Source organism: Pelobates fuscus, chromosome 13, assembly GCF_036172605.1.
Source record: "Pelobates fuscus isolate aPelFus1 chromosome 13, aPelFus1.pri, whole genome shotgun sequence".
Classification (NCBI taxonomy): domain Eukaryota; kingdom Metazoa; phylum Chordata; class Amphibia; order Anura; family Pelobatidae; genus Pelobates; species Pelobates fuscus.
In genome coordinates, this window is record NC_086329.1 from 4,584,467 (window position 1) to 4,612,087 (window position 27,621).

General features: G+C 42.8%; 1 protein-coding gene across 2 annotated transcripts; it reads right to left on the bottom strand.

Annotated features, from left to right (window-relative positions):
- VSX2 (visual system homeobox 2) lies at positions 1 to 27,228 on the bottom strand. 2 transcript variants are annotated; one of them, XM_063439026.1, is made up of 5 exons: positions 26,924 to 27,228; positions 15,261 to 15,342; positions 14,746 to 14,869; positions 5,455 to 5,635; positions 1 to 599 (listed from the first exon to the last, which is right to left on the bottom strand). In XM_063439026.1, exons 1-5 carry the CDS (start codon positions 27,213 to 27,215, stop codon positions 313 to 315), a joined length of 966 nt encoding a protein of 321 aa, XP_063295096.1. In that variant the 5' UTR covers positions 27,216 to 27,228; the 3' UTR covers positions 1 to 312. The 2 variants fall into 2 exon arrangements, with proteins under 2 accessions (XP_063295096.1, XP_063295095.1); XM_063439025.1 differs by having other exon boundaries at positions 1 to 662.
- Positions 27,229 to 27,621: the final 393 nt, after the last annotated feature.

Here is a 27,621-nt window from a genome sequence, read left to right on the forward strand (position 1 = left end):
ACATCAATCACAGAACTAATAAAACATTGATTAGGACTATACAGTATTTACAGGATCAGGACTGATAACATTATTGGTCATTGCACAGTGTGCCTGGCTGGCACTGACACTTTGTTTAATGTACAGAGTTCCCTGGGTCTCAGAATGGTCAGGGATCTAGCGATTACAGTGGGTGTTTAACACTGAGTAGCGTGGGCCGCCCTCTCGGCCAATATTGTATGTCTAATCCCTGATAGTTTTCTGGCTCAGTGTGGGTAGTGCACTTCCTGAACAATATCTCAGAGTAAAGAGTCCATATTGCAAGACCTGTGCCTATTCCTGTTCCAATGAATCACATGTCTGCGTCTCTTCTTCATCCTCGTCATGTTTTTGTGCGGGTGTCTCGCAGCTGGTGCTTCTCAGTACCTTGGCGCTGTGTTCCTGTGCCCGTGCACGCAGCGCAGCAATGCTGTTTTCTCTTAGCTCCTCTTCTGAAATTGGAATCGGATGCTCGGCCTCCGTCATTTCATTGGTTTCGGGCTGGCTGGGTAATGCTGGTACCTCTCGCTCAGGCTGCGGCGCCCCTTCCACGGCGGCCTCCAGTGACTTTTTGTGCATCCCTGCAAAGAATTGTTGGTATGCAGGTTTAGAAAATCGTCTGGGTATTGCCAAGCCATCTTGAACTGAAAACAGCAGAAACACAAAAATGCATTAAGGACTAAGAGAGTCAGTTGCATGCAAGTAGAGTCCGATAAATGAAACCCAGAGTAACAGAGGCCTGGAAAGACACTCAAACAGGTTGCTCTGTATGTGTCTCTCTGTTCGCTCTGCGGGTACAGTCTGCTCTGTGTGTGTCCCCCTGCGGTACTGTCTGCTCTGTGTGTGTCTCCCTGCTCGCTCTGCGGGTACAGTCTGCTCTGTGTGTGTCCCCCTGCGGTACTGTCTGCTCTGTGTGTGTCTCCCTGCTCGCTCTGCGGGTACAGTCTGCTCGGTGTGTGTGTCTCCCTGCTCGCTCTGCGAGTACAGTCTGCTCGGTGTGTGTGTCTCCCTGCTCGCTCTGCGAGTACAGTCTGCTCTGTGTGTGTCTCCCTGCTCGCTCTGCGGGTACAGTCTGCTCTGTGTGTGTCCCCCTGCGGTACTGTCTGCTCTGTGTGTGTCTCCCTGCTCGCTCTGCGGGTACAGTCTGCTCGGTGTGTGTGTCCCCCTGCTCGCTCTGCGGGTACTGTCTGCTCTGTGTGTGTCCCCCTGCTCGCTCTGCGGGTACTGTCTGCTCTGTGTGTGTCCCCCTGTGGGTACTGTCTGCTCTGTGTGTGTGTCCCTGCTCGCTCTGCGGGTACTGTCTGCTCTGTGTGTGTCCCCCTGCTCGCTCTGCGGGTACTGTCTGCTGTGTGTGTGTCCCCCTGCTCGCTCTGCGGGTACTGTCTGCTGTGTGTGTGTGTGTCCCTGCATGTACAGTCTGCTCTGTGTGTGTGCACGTATCCCTGCTCACTCTACGGGTATAGTCTGCTCTGTGTGTGTGTGTGTGTCTCCCTGCTCGCTCTGCGGGTACAGTCTGCTCTGTGTGTGCCTCCCTGCGGGTACAGTCTGCTCTGTGTGTGCCTCCCTGCGGGTACGGTCTGCTCTGTGTGTGTATGTGTGTCTCCCTGCTCGCTCTGCAGGTATGGTCTGCTCTGTGTGTCTCAGTGCTCGCTCTGCGGGTATAGTCTGCTCTGTGTGTGTCTCCCTGCGGGTACAGTCTGCTCTGTGTGTGTGTCTCCGTGCTCGCTCTGCGGGTACAGTCTGCTCTGTGTGTGTCTCCGTGCTTGCTCTGCGGGTACAGTCTGCTCTGTGCGCATCTCCCTGCTTGCTCTGCGGGTACAGTCTGCTCTGTGCGCGTCTCCCTGCTTGCTCTGCGGGTACAGTCTGCTCTGTGTGTGTCTCCCTGCTCGCTCTGCGGGTACAGTCTGCTCTGTGTGTGTCTCCCTGCTCGCTCTGCGGGTACAGTCTGCTCTGTGTGCGTCTCCCTGCTCGCTCTGCGGGTACAGTCTGCTCTGTGTGCGTCTCCCTGCTCGCTCTGCGGGTACAGTCTGCTCTGTGTGTGTGTGTCTCCCTGCTCGCTCTGCGGGTACAGTCTGCTCTGTGTGTGTGTCTCCCTGCTCGCTCTGTGGGTACAGTCTGCTCTGTGTGTGTCCCTGCTCGCTCTGCAGGTACGGTCTGCTCTGTGTGTGTGTGTCTCCCTGCTCGCTCTGCGGGTACAGTCTGCTCTGTGTGTGTGTCTCCCTGCTCGCTCTGTGGGTACAGTCTGCTCTGTGTGTGTCCCTGCTCGCTCTGCAGGTACGGTCTGCTCTGTGTGTGTGTGTCTCCCTGCTCGCTCTGCGGGTACAGTCTGCTCTGTGTGTGTGTGTGTGTGTGTGTCTCCCTGCTCGCTCTGCGGGTACAGTCTGCTCTGTGTGCGTCTCCCTGCTCGCTCTGCGGGTACAGTCTGCTCTGTGTGTGTCTCCCTGCTCGCTCTGCGGGTACAGTCTGCTCTGTGTGTGTGTCTCCTTGCTCGCTCTGTGGGTACAGTCTGCTCTGTGTCTCCCTGCTCGCTCTGCGGGTACAGTCTGCTCTGTGTGTGTGTCTCCCTGCTCGCTCTGTGGGTACAGTCTGCTCTGTGTGTGTCCCTGCTCGCTCTGCAGGTACGGTCTGCTCTGTGTGTGTGTGTCTCCCTGCTCGCTCTGCGGGTACAGTCTGCTCTGTGTGTGTGTGTGTGTGTCTCTCCCTGCTCGCTCTGCGGGTACAGTCTGCTCTGTGTGTGTCCCCCTGCTCGCTCTGCGGGTACAGTCTGCTCTGTGTGCGTCTCCCTGCTCGCTCTGCGGGTACAGTCTGCTCTGTGTGTGTCTCCCTGCTCGCTCTGCGGGTACAGTCTGCTCTGTGTGTGTGTCTCCTTGCTCGCTCTGTGGGTACAGTCTGCTCTGTGTGTGTCTCCCTGCTCGCTCTGTGGGTACAGTCTGCTCTGTGTGTGTCTCCCTGCTCGCTCTGTGGGTACAGTCTGCTCTGTGTGCGTCTCCCTGCTCGCTCTGCGGGTACAGTCTGCTCTGTGTGCGTCTCCCTGCTCGCTCTGCGGGTACAGTCTGCTCTGTGTGTGTCCCTGCTCGCTCTGCAGGTACGGTCTGCTCTGTGTGTGTGTGTCTCCCTGCTCGCTCTGCGGGTACAGTCTGCTCTGTGTGTGTGTGTGTGTGTCTCCCTGCTCGCTCTGCGGGTACAGTCTGCTCTGTGTGTGTGTCTCCTTGCTCGCTCTGTGGGTACAGTCTGCTCTGTGTGTGTCTCCCTGCTCGCTCTGCGGGTACAGTCTGCTCTGTGTGTGTGTCTCCCTGCTCGCTCTGCGGGTACAGTCTGCTCTGTGTGTGTGTCTCCCTGCTCGCTCTGCGGGTACAGTCTGCTCTGTGTGTGTGTGTGTGTGTCTCCTTGCTCGCTCTGCGGGTACAGTCTGCTCTGTGTGTGCCTCCCTGCGGGTACAGTCTGCTCTGTGTGTGCCTCCCTGCTCGCTCTGCGGGTACAGTCTGCTCTGTGTGTGTGTGTGTGTGTGTCTCCTTGCTCGCTCTGCGGGTACAGTCTGCTCTGTGTCTCCCTGCTCTGTGTCTCCCTGCTCTGTGTCTCCCTGCTCGCTCTGCGGGTACAGTCTGCTCTCTGTGTGTGTCTCCTTGCTCGCTCTGCGGGTACAGTCTGCTCTGTGTCTCCCTGCTCTGTGTGTGTGTGTGTGTCCCTGCTCGCTCTGCGGGTACAGTCTGCTCTCTGTGTGTGTCTCCTTGCTCGCTCTGCGGGTACAGTCTGCTCTCTGTGTGTGTCTCCTTGCTCGCTCTGCGGGTACAGTCTGCTCTCTGTGTGTGTCTCCTTGCTCGCTCTGCGGGTACAGTCTGCTCTCTGTGTGTGTCTCCCTGCTCGCTCTGCGGGTACAGTCTGCTCTGTGTCTCCCTGCTCTGTGTCTCCCTGCTCTGTGTCTCCCTGCTCTGTGTCTCCCTGCTCTGTGTCTCCCTGCTCTGTGTCTCCCTGCTCTGTGTCTCCCTGCTCTGTGTCTCCCTGCTCTGTGTCTCCCTGCTCTGTGTCTCCCTGCTCTGTGTCTCCCTGCTCTGTGTCTCCCTGCTCTGTGTCTCCCTGCTCGCTCTGCGGGTACAGTCTGCTCTGTGTGTGTGTCTCCCTGCTCGCTCTGCGGGTACAGTCTGCTCTGTGTGTGTGTCTCCCTGCTCGCTCTGCGGGTACAGTCTGCTCTGTGTGTGTGTGTGTGTGTCTCCTTGCTCGCTCTGCGGGTACAGTCTGCTCTGTGTGTGCCTCCCTGCGGGTACAGTCTGCTCTGTGTGTGCCTCCCTGCTCGCTCTGCGGGTACAGTCTGCTCTGTGTGTGTGTGTGTGTGTCTCCTTGCTCGCTCTGCGGGTACAGTCTGCTCTGTGTCTCCCTGCTCTGTGTCTCCCTGCTCTGTGTCTCCCTGCTCTGTGTCTCCCTGCTCTGTGTCTCCCTGCTCGCTCTGCGGGTACAGTCTGCTCTCTGTGTGTGTCTCCTTGCTCGCTCTGCGGGTACAGTCTGCTCTGTGTCTCCCTGCTCTGTGTGTGTGTGTGTGTCCCTGCTCGCTCTGCGGGTACAGTCTGCTCTCTGTGTGTGTCTCCTTGCTCGCTCTGCGGGTACAGTCTGCTCTCTGTGTGTGTCTCCTTGCTCGCTCTGCGGGTACAGTCTGCTCTCTGTGTGTGTCTCCCTGCTCGCTCTGCGGGTACAGTCTGCTCTGTGTCTCCCTGCTCGCTCTGCGGGTACAGTCTGCTCTGTGTCTCCCTGCTCTGTGTCTCCCTGCTCTGTGTCTCCCTGCTCTGTGTCTCCCTGCTCTGTGTCTCCCTGCTCTGTGTCTCCCTGCTCTGTGTCTCCCTGCTCTGTGTCTCCCTGCTCTGTGTCTCCCTGCTCTGTGTCTCCCTGCTCTGTGTCTCCCTGCTCTGTGTCTCCCTGCTCTGTGTCTCCCTGCTCTGTGTCTCCCTGCTCTGTGTGATTAAATAGAAGATCTGGAAATATTCTCTAACTCCGCTATAGTCAAATCTGAGCTCTATTGGAATACATTTTTTGTTCTCGACAATTTGGAACCAAGTGAAAAATAATTGTGCTTTTTTAGGATTTAATTTTTATTGAAATCTTTGCTCACTTTAAAATCCCTTCTAATTATGTTATGGAATTAATTTGGTCCCTTATTCGCACATACAACGCATTACAATCCCTCTCCTGATAACTTCCCACTGTAATCACTAATCATACAGGATGCTCCGAGGTCATCCCATTTTTATGAACTGCCAAGTCTCGCCCTATAAAACTATCATTGTCTGGCTGGTACCCAACCTTAAGCAAATCTGCCGAAGGGAGCAGTTCATGTAGGACAGCCCAGAATAACCAACAACAAAAAGGAACGCGGAGCTCTTTTGGTTGAGTTTTGTAACTTTGTCACTTTTTGCTTTTTTTTTTTTTTTTAAATCTGTCATTACTTACCCAACAGCCAGGGGGCACAAGACTCCATGATGCCATCTTTGGCAGATTTCAGGATCGATTCTGGGAGAGGAATGGAATGTCGCACCATTGCTCCATACAGGCCGTATTCTGCCATCACACTACTCCGACCCCAACACTTCTCCCGTTTCCGCCACTTGGCCCGTCTGTTCTGGAACCAGACCTGTAGAGAGAGTGCGGAATCTGGAATTGGACTCTATAGAAATATATTACACCTCAAACGTTTTCCTTTCAATTTTATTGTTTATTTAAGGACACAACTTCTGGAATAAAAGGGAATCATGACGGAATATTTCCGTCCTGGAATGAACAAGGATGAAGTCCTATATTATACTTCTAACTTGAAACCAGCAGGGATTTGTTGTGGGAGACAGATTTGGCTCAGTGCTTTGTTAGGTCTCCCTGGTTGGAACCTGCCCACAATATATTATTTTATATCAATTATTATGTATCATCGTGAGAAACTAGTAGCTGAGCTAAGGCTGTATATGCAATTTGGATCCTGTTCAAAAAAAATGTTAAGATACATTGAGCTCATTTCTCTTGTATTTTCCGGCCTTGGCTGCAGATGAGAGGACGGAGCATCGGGATCTGTCCACGCTAAGACGTGATTGAAAAATCACTTAATTTCAAGTTGAATCGATGCTCCTGAATTACCTCGGGAAATTAAATCCTCTCAGCTCTGGGACCCTGCATTGACCCAGTGCTAATTAATACCACACTTATTCCTCGATCTCCAGCAATTCCCTCAACAAAACACTTCCTCCCATTTAACTAATTACTTGGGACTGGGAGGGGACATCACATTATGATGGGGTCATTAGCACATTAACGAGATCCTCTGATATTTGTGCAGGATGACAAGAGATTTCAATTAGCAGTTGTGCAGGATGGGGGTCACTGAGGATGCAGGAGACGAGAGATTTAAATGACACGGTTAGATGTCCGGAAAGATAGTGAATTCGAGGGATTTTAACCAAAGTGTACAACCTCTTCCTTTACATATAGAGCAGGGGTGGAGTATATAATGACATGCCAACTACAACCCCTAGCACTGTATAGTGACACCCCTCGTTATACAATATCCAGCACCGTATAGTGACCCCCCCTGCCCCCGTGCTATATCCACCTCCTATTATATATATCCCCTCATGTTATACAATATCCAGCACCGTATAGGGACCCCCTCCATGCTATAATCCACCTTCTATTATATATCCCCTCATGTTATACAATATCCAGCACCGTATAGTGACCCCCCCCATGCTATAATCAACCTCCTATTATATATCCCCTCATGTTATACAATATCCAGCACCGTATAGTGACCCCCCCCTCCATGTTATAATCCACCTCCTATTATATATCCCCTCATGTTATACAATATCCAGCACCGTATAGTGACCCCTTCCCATGCTATAATCCACCCCCTATTATATATCCCCTCATGTTATGCAATATCCAGCACCGTATAGTGACACCCCCCCCCCATGCTATAATCAACCTCCTATTATATATCCCCTCATGTTATACAATATCCAGCACCGTATAGTGACCCCCCCATGCTATAATCGACCTCCTATTATATATCCCCTCATGTTATGCAATATCCAGCACCGTATAGTGACCCCCCATGCTATAATCAACCTCCTATTATATATCCCCTCATGTTATGCAATATCCAGTACCGTATAGTGACACCCCCCCATGCTATAATCAACCTCCTATTATATATCCCCTCATGTTATACAATATCCAGCACCGTATAGTGACCCCCCCATGCTATAATCAACCTCCTATTATATATCCCCTCATGTTATACAATATCCAGCACCGTATAGTGACCCCCCCATGCTATAATCGACCTCCTATTATATATCCCCTCATGTTATGCAATATCCAGCACCGTATAGTGACCCCCCCTTGCTATAATCAACCTCCTATTATATATCCCCTCATGTTATGCAATATCCAGTACCGTATAGTGACACCCCCCATGCTATAATCAACCTCCTATTATATATCCCCTCATGCTATACAATATCCAGCACCGTATAGTGACCCCCCCATGCTATAATCGACCTCCTATTATATATCCCCTCATGTTATACAATATCCAGCACCGTATAGTGACCCCCCCATGCTATAATCGACCTCCTTTTATATATCCCCTCATGTTATACAATATCCAGCACCGTATAGTGACCCCCCCCTCCCCCCGTGCTATATCCACCCCATTATATATCCCCTCATGTTATGCAATATCCGGCCCCGTATAGGGACCCCCCCTCCATGCTATAATCCACCTCCTATTATATATCCCCTCATGTTATACAATATCCAGCACTGTATAGTGACCCCCCCATGCTATAATCCACCCCATTATATATCCCCTCATGTTATGCAATATTCTGCACCGTATAGGGACCCCTTCCCATGCTATAATCGACCTCCTATTATATATCCCTTCATATTATACAATATCCAGCACCGTATAGTGACCCCCTCCATGCTATAATCCACCTCCTATTATATATCCCCCTCATGTTATACAATATCCAGCACCGTATAGTGACCCCTTCCCATGCTATAATCCACCTCCTATTATATATCCCCTCATGTTATGCAATATTCTGCACCGTATAGGGACCCCTTCCCATGCTATAATCGACCTCCTATTATATATCCCCTCATGTTATACAATATCCAGCACTGTATAGTGACCCCTTCCCATGCTATAATCGACCTCCTATTATATATCCCTTCATATTATACAATATCCAGCACCGTATAGTGACCCCCTCCATGCTATAATCCACCTCCTATTATATATCCCCTCATGTTATACAATATCCAGCACCGTATAGTGACCCCTTCCCATGCTATGATCCACCTCCTATTATATATCCCCTCATGTTATGCAATATTCCGCACCGTATAGGGACCCCTTCCCATGCTATAATCCACCTCCTATTATGTATCCCCTCATGTAATGCAATATCCAGCACCATATAGTGACCCCTTCCCATACTATAATCCACCTCCTATTATATATTCCCTCATGTTATACAATATCCAGCACCTTATAGTGACCCCCTCCATGCTATAATCCACCTCCTATTATATATCCCCTCATGTTATACAATATCCAGCACCGTATAGTGACCCCCCCATGCTATAATCGACCTCCTATTATATATCCCCCTCATGTTATGCAATATCCGGCACCGTATAGTGACCCCCCATGCTATAATCCACCTCCTATTATATATCCCCCTCATGTTATACAATATCCCGCACAGTATAGTGACCCCTTCCCATGCTATAATCGACCTCTTATTATATATCCCTTCATGTTATACAATATCCAGCACCGTATAGTGACACCCCCCATGCTATAATCAACCTATTATATATCCCCCTCATGTTATGCAATATCCCGCACTGTATAGTGACCCCTTCCCATACTATAATCAACCTCCTATTATATATCCCCCTCATGTTATGCAATATCCCGCACTGTATAGTGACCCCTTCCCATGCTATAATCGACCTCCTATTATATATCCCTTCATGTTATACAATATCCAGCACCGTATAGTGACCCCCCCTGTGCTATAATCGACCTCCTATTATATATCCCCTCATGTTATGCAATATCCAGCACCGTATAGTGACCCCCCCATGCTATAATCGACCTCCTATTATATATCCCCTCATGTTATACAATATCCAGCACCGTATAGTGACCCCCCCATGCTATAATCAACCTCCTATTATATATCCCCCCTCATGTTATGCAATATCCCGCACCGTATAGTGACACCCCCCCATGCTATAATCAACCTCCTATTATATATCCCCCTCATGTTATGCAATATCCCGCACTGTATAGTGACCCCTTCCCATGCTATAATCGACCTCCTATTATATATCCCTTCATGTTATACAATATCCAGCACCGCATAGTGACACCCCCCCATGCTATAATCAACCTATTATATATCCCCCTCATGTTATGCAATATCCAGCACTGTATAGTGACCCCCCTGTGCTATAATCCACCTCCTATTATATATCCCCTCATGTTATACAATATCCAGCACCGTATAGTGACCCCCATGCTATAATCGACCTCCTATTATATATCCCCTCATGTTATGCAATATCCAGCACCGTATAGTGACCCCCCCATGCTATAATCGACCTCCTATTATATATCCCCTCATGTTATACAATATCCAGCACCGTATAGTGACACCCCCCATGCTATAATCAACCTCCTATTATATATCCCCTCATGTTATGCAATATCCAGCACCGTATAGTGACCCCCCCATGCTATAATCGACCTCCTATTATATATCCCCTCATGTTATGCAATATCCAGCACTGTATAGTGACCCCTTCCCATGCTATAATCAACCTCCTATTATATATCCCCCTCATGTTATGCAATATCCCGCACCGTATAGCGACACCCCCCCCATGCTATAATCAACCTCCTATTATATATCCCCCTCATGTTATGCAATATCCCGCACAGTATAGTGACCCCTTCCCATGCTATAATCGACCTCCTATTATATATCCCTTCATGTTATACAATATCCAGCACCGTATAGTGACCCCCTCCATGCTATAATCGACCTCCTATTATATATCCCCTCATGTTATGCAATATCCAGCACCGTATAGTGACCCCCATGCTATAATCGACCTCCTATTATATATCCCCTCATGTTATGCAATATCCAGCACCGTATAGTGACCCCCCCATGCTATAATCGACCTCCTATTATATATCCCCTCATGTTATGCAATATCCAGCACCGTATAGTGACCCCCCCATGCTATAATCCACCTCCTATTATGTATCCCCTCATGTAATGCAATATCCAGCACCATATAGTGACCCCCCCATGCTATTGTTATGGTACTTTTATAATCCCACATCACTATAATCCACCTCCTATTATATATCCCCTCATGTTATGCAATATCCAGCACCGTATAGTGACCCCCCATGCTATAATCGACCTCCTATTATATATCCCCTCATGTTATGCAATATCCAGCACCGTATAGTGACCCCCCCGTGCTATAATCCACCTCCTATTATGTATCCCCTCATGTAATGCAATATCCAGCACCATATAGTGACCCCTTCCCATACTATAATCCACCTCCTATTATATATCCCCTCATGTTATGCAATATCCAGCACTGTATAGTGACCCCCCCCATGCTATAATCGACCTCCTATTATATATCCCCTCATGTTATGCAATATTCTGCACCGTATAGGGACCCCCATGCTATAATCGACCTCCTATTATATATCCCCTCATGTTATGCAATATCCCGCACCGTATAGTGACACCCCCCCATGCTATAATCAACCTCCTATTATATATCCCCCTCATGTTATGCAATATCCCGCACTGTATAGTGACCCCTTCCCATGCTATAATCGACCTCCTATTATATATCCCTTCATGTTATACAATATCCAGCACCGCATAGTGACACCCCCCATGCTATAATCAACCTATTATATATCCCCCTCATGTTATGCAATATCCAGCACTGTATAGTGACCCCCCTGTGCTATAATCCACCTCCTATTATATATCCCCTCATGTTATACAATATCCAGCACCGTATAGTGACCCCCATGCTATAATCGACCTCCTATTATATATCCCCTCATGTTATGCAATATCCAGCACCGTATAGTGACCCCCATGCTATAATCAACCTCCTATTATATATCCCCTCATGTTATGCAATATCCAGCACCGTATAGTGACCCCCCCATGCTATAATCGACCTCCTATTATATATCCCCTCATGTTATACAATATCCAGCACCGTATAGTGACACCCCCCATGCTATAATCAACCTCCTATTATATATCCCCTCATGTTATGCAATATCCAGCACCGTATAGTGACCCCCCCATGCTATAATCGACCTCCTATTATATATCCCCTCATGTTATGCAATATCCAGCACTGTATAGTGACCCCTTCCCATGCTATAATCAACCTCCTATTATATATCCCCCTCATGTTATGCAATATCCCGCACCGTATAGTGACACCCCCCCCATGCTATAATCAACCTCCTATTATATATCCCCCTCATGTTATGCAATATCCCGCACAGTATAGTGACCCCTTCCCATGCTATAATCGACCTCCTATTATATATCCCTTCATGTTATACAATATCCAGCACCGTATAGTGACCCCCTCCATGCTATAATCGACCTCCTATTATATATCCCCTCATGTTATGCAATATCCAGCACCGTATAGTGACCCCCATGCTATAATCGACCTCCTATTATATATCCCCTCATGTTATGCAATATCCAGCACCGTATAGTGACCCCCCCATGCTATAATCGACCTCCTATTATATATCCCCTCATGTTATGCAATATCCAGCACCGTATAGTGACCCCCCATGCTATAATCCACCTCCTATTATGTATCCCCTCATGTAATGCAATATCCAGCACCATATAGTGACCCCCCCATGCTATTGTTATGGTACTTTTATAATCCCACATCACTATAATCCACCTCCTATTATATATCCCCTCATGTTATGCAATATCCAGCACCGTATAGTGACCCCCCATGCTATAATCGACCTCCTATTATATATCCCCTCATGTTATGCAATATCCAGCACCGTATAGTGACCCCCCCGTGCTATAATCCACCTCCTATTATGTATCCCCTCATGTAATGCAATATCCAGCACCATATAGTGACCCCTTCCCATACTATAATCCACCTCCTATTATATATCCCCTCATGTTATGCAATATCCAGCACTGTATAGTGACCCCCCCATGCTATAATCGACCTCCTATTATATATCCCCTCATGTTATGCAATATTCTGCACCGTATAGGGACCCCCATGCTATAATCGACCTCCTATTATATATCCCCTCATGTTATGCAATATCCCGCACCGTATAGTGACACCCCCCCATGCTATAATCAACCTCCTATTATATATCCCCCTCATGTTATGCAATATCCCGCACTGTATAGTGACCCCTTCCCATGCTATAATCGACCTCCTATTATATATCCCTTCATGTTATACAATATCCAGCACCGCATAGTGACACCCCCCCATGCTATAATCAACCTATTATATATCCCCCTCATGTTATGCAATATCCAGCACTGTATAGTGACCCCCCTGTGCTATAATCCACCTCCTATTATATATCCCCTCATGTTATGCAATATCCAGCACCGTATAGTGACCCCCATGCTATAATCGACCTCCTATTATATATCCCCTCATGTTATGCAATATCCAGCACCGTATAGTGACCCCCCCATGCTATAATCGACCTCCTATTATATATCCCCTCATGTTATGCAATATCCAGCACTGTATAGTGACCCCTTCCCATGCTATAATCAACCTCCTATTATATATCCCCCTCATGTTATGCAATATCCCGCACCGTATAGTGACACCCCCCCCATGCTATAATCAACCTCCTATTATATATCCCCCTCATGTTATGCAATATCCCGCACAGTATAGTGACCCCTTCCCATGCTATAATCGACCTCCTATTATATATCCCTTCATGTTATACAATATCCAGCACCGTATAGTGACCCCCTCCATGCTATAATCGACCTCCTATTATATATCCCCTCATGTTATGCAATATCCAGCACCGTATAGTGACCCCCATGCTATAATCGACCTCCTATTATATATCCCCTCATGTTATGCAATATCCAGCACCGTATAGTGACCCCCCCGTGCTATAATCCACCTCCTATTATGTATCCCCTCATGTAATGCAATATCCAGCACCATATAGTGACCCCCCCATGCTATAATCCACCTCCTATTATATATCCCCTCATGTTATGCAATATCCAGCACCGTATAGTGACCCCCCCATGCTATAATCGACCTCCTATTATATATCCCCTCATGTTATGCAATATCCAGCACCGTATAGTGACCCCCCGTGCTATAATCCACCTCCTATTATGTATCCCCTCATGTAATGCAATATCCAGCACCATATAGTGACCCCTTCCCATACTATAATCCACCTCCTATTATATATCCCCTCATGTTATGCAATATCCAGCACTGTATAGTGACCCCCCCATGCTATAATCGACCTCCTATTATATATCCCCTCATGTTATGCAATATCCAGCACCGTATAGTGACCCCCCATGCTATAATCCACCTCCTATTATATATCCCCTCATGTTATACAATATCCAGCACCGTATAGTGACCCCCCCCATGCTATAATCCACCTCCTATTATATATCCCCTCATGTTATACAATATCCAGCACCGTATAGTGACCCCTTCCCATACTATAATCAACCTCCTATTATATATCCCCCTCATGTTATACAATATCCAGCACCGTATAGTGACCCCCCCATGCTATAATCCACCTCCTATTATATATCCCCTCATGTTATGCAATATCCAGCACCGTATAGTGACCCCCCCCATGCTATAATCCACCTCCTATTATATATCCCCTCATGTAATGCAATATCCAGCACCATATAGTGACCCCTTCCCATACTATAATCCACCTCCTATTATATATCCCCTCATGTTATACAATATCCAGCACCGTATAGTGACCCCCCCATGCTATAATCGACTTCCTATTATATATCCCCTCATGTTATACAATATCCAGCACCGTATAGTGACCCCTTCCCATGCTATAATCAACCTCCTATTATATATCCCCCTCATGTTATGCAATATCCCGCACTGTATAGTGACACCCCCCCATGCTATAATCCACCTCCTATTATATATCCCCTCATGTTATACATTATCCAGCACCGTATAGTAACCCCCCCCCATGCTATAATCGACCTCCTATTATATATCCCCTCATGTTATGCAATATCCAGCACCGTATAGTGACCCCCCCATATGCTATAATCCACCTCCTATTATATATCCCCTCATGTTATACATTATCCAGCACCGTATAGTAACCCCCCCCATGCTATAATCCACCTCCTATTATATATCCCCTCATGTTATGCAATATCCAGCACCGTATAGTGACCCCCCCATATGCTATAATCCACCTCCTATTATATATCCCCTCATGTTATGCAATATCCAGCACCGTAATGGGACACCTCATGGTGTATTGTATATCGATGGTCACATTCATGGAATACAGGTACATAATATCTGCTACTGATTGGATAGTACCTGTATTCTGTCCTCCGGGAGTTCTGTCTTCATAGCGAGCATCTCTCGCGCATAAACATCAGGATAATGAGCCTCGTTAAAGGCTTTCTCCAACTCCTCCAGTTGGTATGAAGTAAATATTGTCCTAGAGAAGCAGATCATACTTTGTAATAATTCACCTTCCCAATTATAGCGGTCACCTTTACAGCCTCGTACCAGGACACCTTGTAAAAACACTGAATATGAAAGATTTGAAAAATAAAACCAGTTTAAAGTGAGGGGCTCTGATCCAGCAGCAAGTTAGCCCCCATATTGGTGATGTAGGGGTGTGGCGCACAACCCTCATTTCAGGGGTAAGTACCCAACGGCATTCCAGATGGTGTGTACTTCATCTCCCATGATGCTCTAGCTATAATGCTGGCAAAGAGTCGGGGTCTATGTAGTCCACAACATCTAGAGTGCCGAAGGTTGCCTATCCCTGTCTCGTAATGCACAATCCTGCTTTCATAGATCACTACTGGACACTTGCTACGTACCTGTGCCGCCTCTTCTTCCGTTTCTTGCTCTGGCTGAGAGATTTCGGAAGTTTACGGTCACTTGATGAAACTTCTTCTGAATCTGTTAAATAAATAAAATGGCGAATGGTTACACAGGGTTATACAAGAGCGTGCGTTGCTATGGTTTCGGTCTGTGCCCTTCTATGCTATGTCTGTGATTCAATGTTTGGCCTAACGAAACAGAATGTGTGTGACAATCAGCAGAAAAACAAAATAGAAGAAAAGGTCCAGGCACTCCCAGGTACAAACCAGGCAATTTTACTGAACCCACTCCATCACAACGTTTCGACCTACACGGTCTTTGTCAAGCTTGTTGTGATGGAATGGGTTCAGTAAAATTGTCTGGTTTGTGCCTGGACCTTTTCTTCTGTTTTTGTTACTCAGCATTTGGTCTCTGGTACGGAGACTGTCAGAGTTGCACCCAGCTACATACTACTTAAAGGGACAGAGTGCAGTTCCACACCCTACCATAACTAATCAGCAGAAACAAAACAGCACAAGTGAGCAGCCAAGGGGAGAGTCTTCCTCCGTGACTCAGGTTTGGTACTGTATTATGGGGTGTGATTTTCACAGACCGCTGCAGTTACAAGCATTGATCATCACTGAGAGCAACATATATCCCAGCATTGGGAGTTACAAGGCCTGTCCTGGATTATATAATTGGTGACGCCCATCATGGGCAGGCCCTACAGGTGTGTGATCAGTGACGTATGTGACACAAGCACTCCAGGCTTCCGTGCAGCCCCCCACAGGTAGGACCATGCAGGAAAACAGTGAGTGCAGACTCCTCTCTGCTCCACAACCTTTGCAAACAAAGAACCAGTAAGAACAATGAAGAAAAAACAATGAAGAAAAAACTAATTTTTACAAATAGTGTGATGAAAATGACTGACACTCAGAAAAACAGCCCAGAGTTATTGATCAAAATCCATTAACCCCCCTCAGATATGCCATGACATCCCAGCTCTTCACATCGTGACACCCCAAAATATCATATTGGAATTTTTTTGAGGTGGTGAAGTCATGATGCTGATACGCTCTCAGTGAGGGCAGTGACTGCATTGTGTCTGAGAATTAATATTTGTAGCCAGTTTTAGGAATAATGCAAAATGACGAAGAAAAACCCCCCAAAGCAATTACTTTCTCTTGGTAATTGGCAGAAACGTGTTTTTTCACAGAATTGTACAATTTTGGCTCCAGTAATCAAGCTCGGATTGTAGCGGAGAAAGAGAATTTTTCTAAATCACCTAATTTTGTGTAGATTTGCAATTCTATTTTCAAAACTACTACAATCCACAATTTAAAAAGCACTTAAAATGTTTAAAAAATATATCGTATCAGTTTGTTTTTGCCCAAGTACTAAAATTGGAAGATTTTACTGAAACCTGAAATTTGGGATTTCAAAGTGAATTTAAAGTGTTAGGACAGAATAACAGATGTGTTTAATTCAGGAATAGGCACCTAGGCCCATTTATCTCAATGCTGTATCGCAGCGAAGTGGTCTGGGTGTCACGGCCATGCTGCAGGGACGGAGAGGTATTCATTGCAGGGTTAACCTGCCTGTAGTGGCTGTCAATATGTAAGCCACCAAAGGAGATTTAGTAGAATACAGTAAAACTGAGCTGTTTTAACCAGATGGTCTCAGGAGAACGTCTGATTGGCGCAGTGTGGCGTTTTGCTACGCATGCACACTAACCTCCCAATTCTTTCCTATGGATGATCTCAGCATGGCGAGTGCGGATGGGTAAGGAAATCCCTTTTATAATCCTGGCAGCGCTGGCCTGGTCACCTAAACATTAACTAGGACACTATAGCATTAGAATACAGATTTATATATATATATATATATATATAAATATATAAAATCTTTATGATGGGGGGGGGGGGGGGATAGAAAAGGGCAGGGCTATGCCATTCAATAGATCACTTGACCTTCACTTTCACTGAAATTCCTAACAATGTGCACTCTATAACCCTGTGTTTGTGGGTTCTAGAGAAGGATTGTTTGATATAATTGAATTGCCATCCTAATTCCATGAACATAATTTAAGCCCCTGACCAAAAAGGTTAAGGACCATTGATATGATCTAAGCACACATCCACAATAACAGAATTACTAATCTGAGCAAAGTCCCTGGATAAAATCACTGTACCAGGAACATGAGACAAATCATTATTACTGCAATTATTTCTCACCATAAACCACGCCATCTAGTGTTCCAAAAGAAATATGCATGTAGAATAGATTACAACTAGATCCTGATAGCTAATAATATCAGGACCAATGGCCTGTGGATTAGTCATCATCCAAACTGGACCCGTTGTCATACAACAGCTGGGGGAAACAACAACAACAACAACAACCTTTTATGGAAAATGAAATAATAGCAACAACTAAATGCCTTTATAGTTACAGATCTACTGAATATCGTGTTCAGATTATATAAATGGGAAATAACACTTTTCTAAATGGTTTTACCAAAAAAAAAAAGTTAAACATAATGTTTAAAAAAAATTAAAAAATCATAAGACGAGGAAGCGAATATGATTATATATATAGGTAATATTGACATCAATTATTGGTGAAAAAAAAAGAGTTGAACTGCAAATAATTATTAGTTAGCAATATGGTTTATATAAATAACTAAATAAATCTCTACCATTAAAAGCTAGTAGACATGTGCAATTCGTTTCGGTACAAATTTAAATTCGGATGAATTTCGGTTAATTTGGACATTCGGGTGCTTCCGAATTTCTGAAGTGCCGAACTGAACCGAGTTGCCGAAGTCCCAAAGCACCGAATTTCGGAAGTGACGAACCGAACTGCTTTGGATTTCTAAAAAGTGGCAAAACAGGAGAGGGAGGGAAAATTAAGGGAATGACGACAAGTCTAAACCTACCCCTAAGCCTACTCCTAACCCTAAACCCACCCTTACCCCTACCCCTTACCCTACTAGGAAGGTTGGGGTTAGGGTAGGGAGTAGGATTAGGGAAGCGCTAAACCAAACCGCCAAAGTCCCGAATTGCCCAAGTCCAAACCGAACCGAATTTTTTCCCCTTGCACATCCCTAAAAGTTAGTTGCTCATATTTGTACCTTGGCTCTTTTGCAGTATGTTTAAAGATTTCTAAATTGACTTTATAAAGGAGAACAAAATTGGGCAGGTTTGAAAACATTTCATTTTTTACTTTAGGACTTTTCAGTCTTAGGTTTCCAACTTTTCTTACAGTGCAGGTAATGGCTGCCAATTCCTGGTCCCAGATGTGTGCATTTACCATCACATGGACCCTAGTCATTCATTCAAGAACACACTGCAATATCATTACACATTATTCTGGGGGGTTACATACAGTCAAGGCAATGTATAAAAAGTGCCTTATTAAAGCTGATAGAAAGTACTAAAAGTTGGGTAATCACCATGGAAACCAGTGGAACTAGCAGGTATATTGTATTGCTGACTCTGCCCCTTTTCCAGACAATTTATGTACATAATCCTCATAGTACAAAAAAAAATAAAAAACGGTCCTGCGCTCAAACTCCCACTACTCTTGGGCGGCAGCAACGACCACAGTAGACATCAGCCCCAATACATACAGTAACAACCAAAGAAAATGTAATCAAACCAAGATTTGTGGGTGAATTTTCAGATACTATGAGGATTACCTGCACTCTTCCCAAATCCCTATGTATATTTAAACAAATGGAGGTCATTTAGTTACTCCAATGGCCACTGGAGGGAATGCCCACCTGCCACGTCACGGCTGACCCCCCCTAGGCGGGTCCTACACTGACCCTTCACCTTGCTTGCTTGAGTTTCTTGCATACATATCTCTAATGAGACAGAAAGGGGTATTTTTTTAAACCCCTACATGCAGATCAACTCTTAATAGGAAAACCACGGCGGCATTGTAACATAGCTGTGTGACGCAAAAGTGAATACAAAAAACAGGTCCTGCGCTTAAACTCCCACTACTCTTGGGTGGCAACAACAACCGTAGTACACACCAGCCCTAATACATACAGTAAGAAGCAACCTTGTCTTGGCAGGTGGGCATTCCATCCAATGGCCATTGGAGCAACTAAATAACCTCCATTTGGTTAAATATACATAGGGATTCGGGAAGAGCGCAGGTAATCCTCATAGTATCTAAAAATTCAGCCAAAAATCTTGGTTTGATTATATTTTCATAGAAACAGAAGGACATTGCAGAACCAGGAAAAGTCCAGATCTGAGCTTCAAAACTAGTAAGGGGGATGGACTATGCAATGTAACTATGTGACTATGCAATGTAACTATATGACAATGTAACTATGTGACTATGCAATGTAACTATGTGACAATGTAACTATGTGACTATGCAATGTAACTATGTGACAATGTAACTATGTAACTATGCAATGTAACTATGTGACAATGTAACTATGTAACTATGCAATGTAACTATGTGACTATGCAATGTAACTATGTGACAATGTAACTATGTAACTATGTAACTATGCAATGTAACTATGTGACTATGTAACTATGCAATGTAACTATGCAATGTAACTATGTGACAATGTAACTATGTAACTATGTAACTATGCAATGTAACTATGTGACTATGTAACTATGTAACTATGCAATGTAACTATATGACAATGTAACTATGTGACTATGCAATGTAACTATATGACTATGTGACTATGTGACAATGTAACTGTGCAATGTAACTATGTGACTATGTGACAATATAACTGTGCAATGTGAAGGCCCACTTAATACCTAGCTGTCACAAGTCCAGCTCCTGTCACTTCTGCCAATGACATATCTTATAAAACAATGCATTGCTGCAGGGATCAGCCACCACAGGCCTTACTCATTGACACGGACCCCCTTGCCGTCTGACAATGCTTTAAAGGTGTACACACTGGTTTTGACTTGTAATTAGATTTTATTTTCTGTGCGATAAAAATGGTTCACAGTATAATTCCAGTAATGGCAACTTTTAGGTAAACTTTATCCCATTCACCTCTGCCAGGGGCCCCATATTCCAGAATCCTTCTACAATAGAGACATTATGTCACCCATACAGAGCTTGCATCATACAAATTAGCAGAAAGGATTTCAGGGATGTTAAAAGTATTTGGTGAGGAGTTAAATGAGAAAACAAAATCGGTTACAATCAGATATTTTATAATTACGCCCTAATAATATCCAGAATAGGGATGGGAATAGTTCGGGAATTAAAGTTATCTTTAAACTCGGTGACAATAAAGTTAACAACAAAAACTATTAGGAAGAAAAAGAGGATTATTTTATATTTGCGATTTTCAGTTAATGGGAACCTTCTAAATAGAATTTAAAAAAAAAACTCCGATTTGCAATCACTTTGTCTAAAGGGATTATCTTCTCATGTCTATATTTAACAGTGCAGAGTGACTGTCAGGAATGTGGGGTCCCCCCCAGACCCCACCAAATAGACATTAACAGTATGTACACCTCAATAATGCTCTGTGTGTTCTGCTGACTCCAATAACAATCTAAGGCAGCGTGTTGATAATCCCAGATAAAATAATAAATAATATTGTTTACATCAGAACACAGTGATATTCAGTCCAACTCAGCCAACACAAACAGTAACCATGGCAATATATATAGAGAGAGAGAGTGAACCCCTACTACCCAGCTTACTGTGAGGGTAACATGGTATGATTAGACAATCGATAACATCCACCAATTCTAGAAATACTTCGAACACCCCATTTAATACAAACTAATGGGTTTCCCCCTGTACAGAAAGGGTTCCATTCCAGCCCTGTGTAACTGCAGAGAGAGCCCCCTCCTCCAACCTGGCAGGTCAATCCACACAAGGCCTGTAGTGACCTGCATAGTATTGGAACTTGGTGGAACTGGGCTAAGTTTATGATATTTTAAAAAGGTATTTAGTTATTGGTACAATTAGGTGAATTGTTATTTCTGTTTATTTATTTTATATTCTAGGCTTCAAATTCACAGGAAGAAGCCAGTAATCATAAAACGTTACTTAATGACACTTGCATGTTAATACACAAATCGTATTGTAAAATTAGCAATTAAAAAAAGATAATATATCCAACTAGTCACGTGTACATTACAGGGGTTTATTCCTGGAGCTATGATTATTATTATTATTATTATTATTATCGCCAATTATATGTGAATAATCCTGAACCTGGGGGAAATACTGCAAAATACAGATTATCCAATAACCACCACCACCACCACCACACAACAAGAGGGTTACTGGCGATATTAGGAATAACCTCCCATTTATACGAGAAATAGGATTAGTGCTATTATTATATTAAGGCTCAATATTCTTTAAATAACTAACAGAAATAAATATATCTATCACAATTAGAAATGATTAGCCTTAATTTATTATCATCTCAATAAGACAAACAAACAAAGCCATGGCTGCTTCACATCTCATGGAAGTAATGAAACCACAGCTCTCTATTCGATTAATATTAATACAATGAAGAAGGATTTAGATATTAGATTGTAAGCTCTTTGTATAAAATGTTTCAGATCCGCAGGAAGCTCTGTCTGTTTTGTACCTATGGGATCAGATGCTACATTGTGTCATGTGTTCTGGATAAGAGATGTTTCGAAGAATGAATCAATCAATAAATAACCCCAGCCAGGACAGGTACGGTAAAGGATATTAACCAGGTTCGGTTCGGTGTATTGATTGGATTGTATAACTATATGTAATACAGTCACCTGTTAGTGTTTCTATTACATTACAAATATATAAAATCCCCAGAACAATATGTGAGATCACTCTAGAGAAATACTATGACATAGTCCTGTAATAACAACATTATTAATGCAACCGCTAGAATAATATTTTTATATAATTCTAGATCGATATTATAACATCACCCTCAAATATTTCTATCACACACACGAAATATTATTTTATCATCCTACAACATTATTAATAAATGATGCTCCAAAAATATCAGCCATGCCCCAGAGCAAAATAATCTCACCCAGGACAAAATTATAATCTCACCCAGAACAAAATTATAATCTCACCCAGAACAAAATGTATTATATCACCCAGAACAAAATTATAATCTCACCCAGAACAAAATTATAATCTCACCCAGAACAAAATGTATTATATCACCCAGAACAAAATTATAATCTCACCCAGAACAAAATGTATTATATCACCCAGAACAAAATTATAATCTCACACAGAACAAAATGTTTTATATCACCCAGAACAAAATGTATTATATCACCCAGAACAAAATTATAATCTCACCCAGATCACCCAGAACAAAATTATAATCTCACCCAGAACAAAATGTATTATATCACCCAGAACAAAATTTTAATCTCACCCAGAACAAAATGTATTATATCACCCAGAACAAAATTTTAATCTCACCCAGAACAAAATGTATTATATCACCCAGAACAAAATGTATTATATCACCCAGAACAAAATTTTAATCTCACCCAGAACAAAATGTATTATATCACCCAGAACAAAATGTATTATATCACCCAGAACAAAATTTTAATCTGACCCAGAACAAAATGTATTATATCACCCAGAACAAAATTATAATCTCACCCAGAACAAAATTATAATCTCACCCAGGACAGTATTAGGACTCCGCTCTAGAATGCGATTATTAAAACCAACCAATAATATGATTATTTCACCCTAAATAATATTATACCACACCAATAACACTATAGTTACATTACTCTATAATAATAATAATAATATTATTATAATATTAACAAATACTCATGTATTACTCCGAGGACAAAATTATTACATATCCCGTTAATAATATTAGGATATCCCATCCAGGACAGTATTATTAAATTACCATAGAATAATCTCACCAAGGGAAATATGAAAATAAAAATCACCCTATAATATTGTATGACCCAGGTCAATATTACAATTAGTATAGGTCTAAATTCTATTATATCACACCCAGATTACCACATCATTATATGACACCCAGAAATCATTAAATCCCAAGCAATATTCATATACAACACCAATAACATTATTACTAAATTACCCTAGAAAATGATAAATTTACCATAAATTTATTAAATCACCACCAGAAAATACTAAATAACGTCACATTGTTATTACATCACATTAAATACCATGCCCTCATTATTGAATAGTATTATATCACAACTAGAGCATTGTTGTTATTATTAAAATCACCCTAAAATGATATTAAACTATCCCATATCAGAAAATATAAACATTCCTAGAATATTTTATACCTCACCCAGAACATTATATCACACCAGCCAATATTACTAAAAAAACAACAACATTCTATTATATTACAATGACATCAGACCAAGGACACTATTATTAAATCACAATCGAATAGTACAATATCCCAATATTACATCACTCCATAATATTATATCACAAAGACAATATAATTAGATCACACTAGAATAATGGATTATCACAATATTATTAAAATCCATTTAGAATAATATATCCACACCAAGGACAATATTATTAAATCACTCTAGAATTATATAACGAACTCTAAAATAATATAATAAACATCACACCAAGAGCAATAATATTAGATCCCAGTAGAATAATAGAACAATATCACAATAATATTATTATAACCACACAAAGGACAATAATATTAGATCCCAGTAGAATAGTAGGACAATGTCACATTGTTATTAAATCAATCTGGAATATTATAATAATATCACACTAGTATTAATAGGATGAAGCCATCCCAGGATTCTGTTATTTTGTCATTAAGAGCTCTGGAGAATACAGTGTGATATCACCGCAGAACATATAGCACATTGCATCCTGCTCTGTAATCAGAGTCAAATAATAGATTAATGACAATATTATATTATATTATCAACGGGAAATGACAGTTTACACTGAGAATGCAAACAGGATGGAAAACAAAACACTTTTACACAATTCGATAGAAATGTCGCTGGAACACAAATATAAATCAGTTAAAATGTAAATCAAACCAGCCGAGTATACTGCAGGTTCCCAGATCTTACATCCCTATCAGAGGACAGATAGAAACTAATATTAAATATAAAATAGAGCTCTATCAATTGTGACCGATAAAATGGCTAATTCGGATAGATTTGTGAAGCTATTCCAGCCCACAAGGGGTTAGTTTAGAGGCTTTATATTTAATTGCTATTTGATTAGTTAGTTTGGGGAGAATTGTGATATCAGAACGATTCAGGAGATGTATCCGGCTGATGAAGGGTTAATTCAGGGGCTCAATGAGAGTACTGGGGCTGAGAAAGGGTTAATTCAGGGGCTCAATGAGAGTACTGGGGCTGAGAAAGGGTTAATTCAGGCTCAGTGAGTATACTGTGGATGAGAAAGGGTTAATTCAGGCTCAGTGAATATACTGAGGCTGAGAAAGGGTTAATTCAGGCTCAGTGAGTATACTGTGGATGAGAAGGGGTTAATTCAGGCTCAGTGAGTATACTGTGGATGAGAAAGGGTTAATTCAGGCTCAGTGAGTACACTGGATGAGAAAGGGTTAATTCAGGCTCAGTGAGTATACTGTGGATGAGAAAGGGTTAATTCGGGCTCAGTGAGTATACTGTGGATGAGAAATGGTTAATTCAGGCTCAGTGAGTATACTGTGGATGAGACAGGGTTAATGGAGGCTCAGTGAGTATACTGTGGATGAGAAAGGGTTAATGGAGGCTCAGTGATATTGCTGTATGTGTTTTTCCTTCAGTAAATTGGGTTAAATTATGATTGGACCCTTAATGCATGGTGTAAGTGATGATTTAGTCTCTGACCCCCGGGGAGGGCAATGCTCACATTTCCTGCACAGTGCTGATTAATCTCCATTTATTTTGGGCAGAAAGTGGACATTTGGGGGATTTTCACCTATTGTACAGACAGTGCTGAGCATACTGTCACACTGTTTGGATACATTCTCGTTCAGTTTATTCTACTGTCGATTTATTCTGGGTTTATATATAATTTGTTTTCATTTTTTTTTTTTTATCATTTTTCACGTGTTCTTTTTCGCTGCTCAGATTTTTAGTTGTTAAAACATTTTAATATTTTATTTAACTTCCATCACTCTAGTTACTGACTCCCTATTCCGTTATTTTAGTCTATTTCTGGTTAATATTTACTCATTACTTTGTAACCAGTCTTTATTCTCTGATCGTTTCATCATATAATATATTGTGATATTAAAATCCTGCTTACCGAGCTTCCTGTCCTGTGTTTAGCATCACCACAATTCAAGATTCATTTGTAGAACTTGCTGTTTTAGAATCCATTGATTATTTTAGATGTAGGGTTTATTTATTTTATATGTAGGGTTTATTTATTTTATATATAGGGTTTATTTATTTTATATGTAGATTTTATTTATTTTATATATAGGGTTTATTTATTTTATATGTAGATTTTATTTATTTTATATATAGGGTTTATTTATTTTATATGTAGAGTTTATTTATTTTATATGTAGGGTTTATTTATTTTAGATGTAGATTTTATTTATTTTATATGTAGGGTTTATTTATTTTATATATAGAATTTATTTATTTTATATGTAGATTTTATTTATTTTATATGTAGAATTTATTTATTTTATATGTAGGGTTTATTTATTTTAGATGTAGGGTTTATTTATTTTATATGTAGGGTTTATTTATTTTATATGTAGGGTTTATTTATTTTATATATAGGGTTTATTTATTTTATATATAGGGTTTATTTATTTTATATATAGGGTTTATTTATTTTATATGTAGGGTTTATTTTTACGGATAACCTTGGATTTATTTATTGGTTATTTATTAAATATTTTATTTCCTGATAATTTCAGATCTGAATGATTACCAATCGCGGTTTGTTTAATAATTCATTGTTTTTATTGGGTATTTTCTATAAAAGGTTCATTTCCCCTTCTTGCTAATGATGGATGAAGTCTCTGGCTAATTATATTGAGGTTATTAAATGAGAATTTAGATGTTATTATCTGAGTGTTTCCATGTGCCATGCTATAATCCATTTGTAATATTCGATAATGTTAAATAATAATCACTGGCTCCATTTATTGTCCTAGGAAGCGGTTCATTTAGATTTCGATGCGGTACATTTTATTTTAATTTTCCCGAATTGAAGTTGTTGCTGGGATGGGAAGGTTGTGGTGTTTACTTAGAAGAGGTTTGGTTTTTGTTGATGGAATTCTTGTGTATTTGTTATTAGTTAGATGTTTTGTTTTGTTTTGGGAATTAAATATTTTGTTATTCGTTGGTGGTTTCGTTACAATTATTGAATTGCATTCGTTCTTCGGATGCTTTGTTGGAATTATGGAGTTGTGGTGTATTGTATTATTGTGTGGAGTTGTGTGGTCTAGTTGAATGTATCGAATTGTTCTGTATTGTAAGATTGCTGGATATTTTATGGTTACATTGTAACTGGCTGCTAATGCTGTGTTGTTCTGCTGGTAGTTACATTGTTGCCATGTTGTTGCAGTATCTAATTACATGTTTTATTTCATGTTGTGGAATATGAATGTATAATAGGATGTTTGTGGAGTGATGCCAGTGATGCCCACCTGTTGCCCACTCACCTGAGCTGCAGGTCCTGCTGTTGTCCTCTGGCCCCGGGCTCCTGCCCACTGATTGCATCCTTGGCCCCTGGGGGTCCCCAAGCAGAAGGGCGGACTGGGTGTAGAAAGTGGGGATCCCACCGGCTCCCAAGAGCCCGAGGCCAGAACGGGCAGCCAAGAGATGGGCCCCTGGGGGCAGAGGGTGAATGTGGCCCCGGGGGGGCGCAGGGGGGTCCTTATTGAGTCCCAGAATTTCCTGAATGCCAAAGCCAGTGCTCCTGGTGGGGGCTGGGGGCCCCTCTCTCCCGGTCATGGTGTCCCCTGCCTGGTCCCAGCGCTCACTGCTCCCAGAGCTTGCCGGGGGCCCTTATATCAGCCCGGGTGAGACGGGAGCAGCCAATCACAGGCAGAGAGCAGCTACTGCGGGCAGAGGAGAATTGGAGGAGATTCACTGATACAGAGTGTGTGCCAGGGCAGAGGCACCGAGTAATGGGCACATACAGGGGGGCACCGAGTAATGGGCACATACAGGGGGGCACCGAGTAATGGGCACATACAGGGGGCACCGAGTAATGGGTACATACAGGGGGGCACAGAGTAATGGGTACATACAGGGGGGCACCGAGTAATGGGTACATACAGGGGGGCACCGAGTAATGGGTACATACAGGGGGGCACCGAGTAATGGGTACATACAGGGGGGCACCGAGTAATGGGTA